Below are 6,512 nucleotides of genomic sequence, written 5' to 3'. Positions count from 1 at the left end.
GAAGATCACAATCCTCTAGATGTAACTGAATCACATCTAACTGTTGATCAGCAAATGAGAGAAATAGTACCAAGTTCTACTGATGTTAGACTCAGTGATAGTCGTGAATCAGTTGTTGATTTGTTTTTAACATAATCTTTAGTAGTTTTTGCTTCCACATACTTATAGTGATAGACTAATATTATTATTAATATAGTTAGAAGAGCAACCCACTATACGGTATAATCTATTCTTCATTATATTTAGAATTTTCAATTTACAGTCTCCTACTGTAATAATGATGCTAATTTTGTTGTTTTATTATTGCCTTTGATTTTTGTTTTAATTTAAATTCTTTTTAGTCATTTTATTAGTGCCATTTTTATGTAGTTATAAATGAAGTCACGAACACTGATTTGTACTACAAGTACAAAATATGAAAATTCTAAAAAACATTTTAATTTAATTTAAATCAGATTATCAATAGTGGAAGTTACCACACTACAAAGTTATAGGGTTTGTTAGCTGTGGTTCGATAGAAGTCTAGCTGGAAATTGCACAGAATCTTCAATCTTGTCTACTGCTAGAGCTGGTTGATCCCAGAGAAAGATTTCCTCCTTTCTGGGCTTGCCTTACACCCTCAACTGGAAAGACTTGCTCTCAATGATGCCAGAATACGGGTAAAAAAATAATTTTAATTTTTAACAATATCATCATCATAATATCAGTCCTCTACAGATGCAGCAGTTATCCCAGCAGGAGACCAGAGGGAAGAGTCCCACTATATCACTGTTGAGCCACATGGCATCAAGAGGTAACCAGTTTTATGACTTTTGCAATGAGCACTGAGGAAGAGCCTGACTAGACTACCCGGGAGGTTGAGGAAGAAGTATCAGTGAGAGTAAGTGTCACTCCTCAACAATTGGACACAGCTGAAGGTAAATAATGTAGTCTATAGTAATTCTATTTTGACTTATCCTAATGTAGGTGGAGATGATTATTTGTCAACAAGTGCAGTGGTCACATTTAGATATTGGGAAACGCTACATAATGTAACAATTGCTATTATTGATGACCTCTATGCTGAACCTACTGAATATTTCAGTGTAAGGCTAGAAGCTATTGGACAAGATGTTGTTGTATTTCCAATTACAGAATGCACTGTAGGAATACATGACAATGATTGTAAGTATAACACAGTGTTACAGATTCAATATTTTCCCACACAGATGTACAAATTGGTTTTAGTAACTCATCACTGATTATTGATAGTACAGAAATGACTCTTGCTGTCTCAAACTATCATGGAATAATGCAATCAGGAGAAATATCAACTGTTAAGTTGCAAGTTGAAAGTTTATCAGGTACAGACAAATACTTTTTACATAAATTATGCATCTTTGAACCACAGGTGAAGCTTTAAATGTCACTCACTTTGATTTCTATAATTACAGTGGAAGCTACAGTGCAAATCTTAATCTCTCTCATCTTCTTTTCTCTCTGGTATATAACCAAAATAATGCTGTGTTACTAGGGAGACTTGCTACTGATAAATCAAGCATCAATCTAACAATAGAACCATCTGTTATTACCATTACCTATAATCCTCAAATTCCTCAAATTTTTAATACTACAACAACACAAGTTGATTGCATGAGTACAATCGTCACCATAACATCCATTCCTACAATATCATCTCAAGCTTGTGCATTTTCTGAGCCAATTACAGTTACATCTATTCGCACAAGCACACTAACAACTGCAACAAGTGCTTCAATTATGATCACAAGCCCTCCAGTATCTAAAGTAACGATAACAGTTGAGAAGACTTTGCCATGTTCTGCAGCTATACTACCAACAACACAACCAAACCAGTCCTCGTTGAACTCAAGTGTAGTCGTTGGAGGTGTAATGGGCTATGTTATACTTGTCATTCTTGGTATCGTTGGCACTGTGGGTGGGTTTTTCTGTGGAAGAAGTACCAGAAGACAACAAGGAATGACAATGTCGGCAACGAATGTACCAGTAATTATTAGTAATGTTAATGATTACGAAGGTCGTAGAAAAGCAATTAGATCTGGTATACTTGACAAAAACCAGTCACTTCCTCTACCTAAGCCTCCGCATAATATTGGTGAAGAAATTTATGATAATAATGTGATTTACATGGAAATGGATATTTGCAAAAAGAAATGGCATACAAAAATTCTGGAGCAATTGCAGCACAGTAAACATGAGTATTGCACATATAGTAATGTATTTTGTTAATTGTCTTACATTATGCATGCATCAATAAGCCTAATTGTTTACTATTATTGAGTGACTCATCATTACATATCTAATTGTGTGACACTAGTTAAAATAAACCCTAATAGAGTGTTATGTGTAGTAGAAATAGTTGTGTACATATTAATTAAAATTAACAAATTTTTGTGCTGTAGTTTTTGAAATACAATTCGACTAGATATAACAATGTTATAGGGTGTGGTTTTAAAGGTGTGGCTAGAAAGTTTAGGAAATTGCAAAAGGATGTCTACAGCTGGTACTTGGAGGGATTTGAGCACTAATGAGATGTCTTATGGATCCCAGAGAAAAATTGCCGCCTTTCTGGACTCGTCTCACACCCTCAACTGGAAAAACTTGCTCTCAATGATGCCAGAATACGGGTACAAAAATAATTCTAATTAAAAAATATCATCAGTCTTGTCCTCTACAGATGCAGCAGTTATCCCAGCAGGAGGCGAGAGGGAAGAGTCCCACTATATCACTGTTGAGCCACATGGCATCAAGAGGTAGGACTGTTGGCCAGTTGTATGACTTTTGCAATGAGCAGGACTGAGGAGCCTGACTACCCGGGCAGTATCCTATATGTGAACTGACAAGGACTACAAGTAATATATAAAAATTTATACTGTATGTCAAATGCAATATTAATAGTATTAATATATATAGTACCATGGACTATAGCTCATATTTTTTCCGAAAAATGGGTAAAAAAATCACCTCAGATTTTTATTAAATTTTCTGATACATATTGATGTGCTTATGCTGTGTAGAAAGTTTGAGGTGATTCCGACTTTAATTTTTAGAGTTATGGCCATTTTAAAAAAATTGGCCAAAATTTGAAAAAATCCCTGTACTATAGCCCATTTTTTTTTTTTTTTTAATAATAATAATAAAATAAATTTGAAATAGGATCAGAAATCAGTAGTAATGAGTTTATAAGTGAAATTAGTAATAATAATAATAATAATAATAATAATCTTTATTAATATGTTAGTGACATTGAAGTCGAGCATCAGAGATTGCTACATCAATGTCACAGTCACTGGGCCTATATATTGATCTCCTTGTACCCCTTACACACCGAATTGTTGATCTTAAAATTGAAAATGATAATTTGCATCTGATGAAATTGATTACTGAACTGTACGGTTTGTTAAGTTTGTCAGCTGTCAGTAGTGCAATTCGTCTAAAAACTACATCACATACAGGAGCCAGCCCGCCATTGGTGGAAAAAACTATAGCCCATGGTTTTTTCCAAAAAATGGCTAAAAAGTCACCTCAAATTTTTATTACATTTTTTGATACATATTGATGTCCTTATGCTGTGTAGAAAGTTTGAGGTGATTCCAACTTCAATTTTTAGAGTCACAGCCATTTAAAGAAATTGGCCAAATTTTGAAAAAATCCCTGTACTATATATAGCCCATGGTTTTTTCCGAAAAATGGCTAAAAAATTACCTCAAATTTTTATTACATTTCCTCTAATACATATTAATGTCATTATGCTGTGTATAAAGTTTGAAGTGATTCCGACTTAAATTTTTAGAGTTATGGCCATTTTAAAAAATTGGCCAAATTAAAAAATCCCTATATTATAGCCCATGGTTTTTCCAAAAAGTGGCTTCAAAATCACTCCAAATTTTTATTACATTTTCTAAAACATATTAATGCCCTTGTACTGTGTAGAAAGTTTGAGCTTATTGCAACTTCAACTTTTTATGTTATAGCCATTTTGAAGTAGCCAAAATCTTTTTTTTGTCAAATAATTGGCTCGAAAATTGTCCCTAATTTCTGTTATTCATATTGATGTCCTTATGCTAAGTTCAAAGTTTGAGCTGATTCCGACTTAAATTTACAAGTTATGGCCAGTGTTTCCCACAAAACATTCTATGTACGTGTAATTGAGCTAAAAACATAAACAAAAAACATCATCATCGAAACAAAAAACATCATTATCATTCTTCATTAGCTTACAAGTATACAATTACAGTATTTGGAACAATTTTTTAAATTCATAAAAAATCCATTTTTAATGAATCAGTTTATGTTCATGTGTGGTCCATTAATGAGTTGCACTTCCTTCTTTTTGTGGCTGTTAGCCTGTCTCCATGTGTATACCCAATAGAGAATGATTGTGTATGTAAAAGACCCATGAGACTTGGGATGATTATGTCATCTTAGTGTTAATGAAATTAGTGTGTATGTTACGTAATACCGTATAGGGGTTATATTTCACTGGTAATAAATTTTGCGAATTTCGCATTTTCATTAAATTCGCGAAATTAAATTCCACAAAAGAGGTGTGGCACACTAGGTAAAATGGCTACAGAAGGTAAGATTCGCAAAAATTTATACCAACAAATGGCAAATCTGGACAAATTCGCAAAATTTTATACCAACAAAATAAAACCACTATACGGTAACATGTAATGTTGACCTAATAGTATATGTGTGAATTTATGATTTATCCTGTTTTCTTATTAGACCTTATACTTTTGTTACTTGTTCTGTGAGCTGGTCATGAGGCTAGCCTTATCTTTGTCATTTGTGTAACACAATGTATCCTCATCCTCTTGAAGACTGTTTTGTATTTAAGTCATTAACTTTTGTCATTTTGGTGTGTGCTATTTTGGAAGAAATTGATGAATTAAATCAGTCCGTTGCAATATCTTTCTATTTTTGTTTAATTTAATTTTAATTTATTTATATATATATTTTTTGATACTGCTTTGTCGCTATTTTTTGTTATTATTAAATCAGGCATTAGTTTTGTTTATCTGTCTTTTTGTATATTTATTTATTATTTTGTTTATTTATTAGGAACTTCATCCTCTTGTCGAAGGAGGGAAGGACTTCCCTGTCTGGGTGTTTTGTCCAGTAGATAACTCACTTGAGTCCCTAGCACTAAAACTAATGCAGTATTACAGCAAATTAAAATACTTCATATTCACTGGTACAGGCAAACCAGTCAATCATCATCCAAGAGTACAAGAGACTGACATTTGCATTTCACGACCTAAAGAGTCCTCCCCGTTGGGTTTTATTGAAGAACTCTGTCATATGAATGCTTTGTGGGGCCTTGATGTCCAGTCAAGTAAACCTTGGGGTTGTTCTAAAGTGGTTTTTGGTAGCGTTGGTAGTTCTGTTGCTGCTGGGTCTGATGTGGTTAGTAGTCCATCAGTTACTTTTACTAATGCTGGAGAGGCTTTGGTTAGAAGTGGTAAACCAATCCCCTATGCTTCTATACTATCTGTAAGTTTTTAAAATATGCTACTCTCTTTAAAGCTTCACACTTTAAGGTAAAGCCTTATTAAGTCAAGACAGGAAGTGCTGTATAAACCAATGGCCAGGGTTAATTTAATGAGTAATATTTATCCTTATAGTAAAGCATTGGTTTATATAGCACTTAATTCCTGTCTTGACTTAAGGCCTTACCTTAAGGCCGATTTACACTGCAAAATTAACGTAAGGTAAGGCCATACGTTAAGACAGGAAGTGCTGTATAAACCAATGGCCAAACGTAAGAGTAGAGATAAGTTCAACTTTTACATTACGTAAACGGTTGCCATTGGTTTATACAGCACTTCCTGTCTAACGTATAGCTTTACATTACGTTAATTTTGCAGTGTAAATTGGCCTTTAAGTTCAAGTGTGAATCAGCCTTAAGTCTCTTTCTGCCTTTCCTCCTGGTCTTTTTCTCATTCTTTTCCTCATGCAGTTTGATGTACCATATAGCACTTTAATTTCAAGGAGAAAAACTTTTCCTGTTTTTGTGGGTTAGCATGCAACCGCTAAATTAAAGTTCCATTGAATATTCAATTGCTATTGAAGGCGTGGCACTAACATTGCGAATCCACAAAAGCTATTTCCATGAAAAATTGATTTTATTCATCCGCAAAATTAAAGTGCTCTATGGTATATTGTTCACACACATCTTGATCTAAATTTATCGTGTTCCATGTTCTCTCTTTCCCATCTTCCTCTTCATTATTATTTCTTTGTTATACGTGTACTTCCATACAGGGTTTCCCACAAAGCATTCTAAGTGTGAGCTAATTACAGCATGAGCTTCATGAGCTGACAAGTACTATAATCATAGATATTATACACGGAACAGGATTGGAAACAGGATCACGTGAGCACATTATGCATCGAAACCAACCTAGTTTGCCGGGAACTGGTGACCGTAATGGAGATGAATGGAGAAAGTTTGTGGGACTCTAGCAACTACATCGGACGACAAAGCA

At 34.0% G+C, this 6,512-nt stretch overlaps 1 protein-coding gene across 1 annotated transcript; it reads left to right on the top strand.

Moving 5' to 3' along the window:
• Nucleotides 1–801: 801 nt before the first annotated feature.
• Nucleotides 802–2,449, top strand: LOC109585014 (uncharacterized). Its single transcript, XM_020000945.1, has 4 exons — nt 802–917; nt 967–1,164; nt 1,209–1,343; nt 1,391–2,449. The coding sequence occupies exons 3-4, from the start codon at nt 1,259–1,261 to the stop codon at nt 2,245–2,247; spliced, it is 942 nt and encodes a 313-aa protein (XP_019856504.1). The 5' UTR covers nt 802–917; nt 967–1,164; nt 1,209–1,258; the 3' UTR covers nt 2,248–2,449.
• The last annotated feature ends 4,063 nt before the right edge of the window (nt 2,450–6,512 follow it).

This window comes from Amphimedon queenslandica, unplaced genomic scaffold (genome assembly GCF_000090795.2).
Source record: "Amphimedon queenslandica unplaced genomic scaffold, v1.1 AMPQUscaffold_13135, whole genome shotgun sequence".
Classification (NCBI taxonomy): Eukaryota; Metazoa; Porifera; class Demospongiae; order Haplosclerida; family Niphatidae; genus Amphimedon; species Amphimedon queenslandica.
Note: the sequence above shows the minus strand (reverse complement) of the source record. Positions and strands in the feature narration are given on the sequence as shown.

Coding starts and splice junctions, on each gene's coding strand:
- LOC109585014 (XM_020000945.1), top strand. CDS start 1,259: ATGACTCTTGCTGTCTCAAACTATCATGGAATAATGCAATCAGGAGAA. Junction 1,344..1,390: donor GCAAGTTGAAAGTTTATCAG/GTACAGACAAAT, acceptor TTTGAACCACAG/GTGAAGCTTTAAATGTCACT.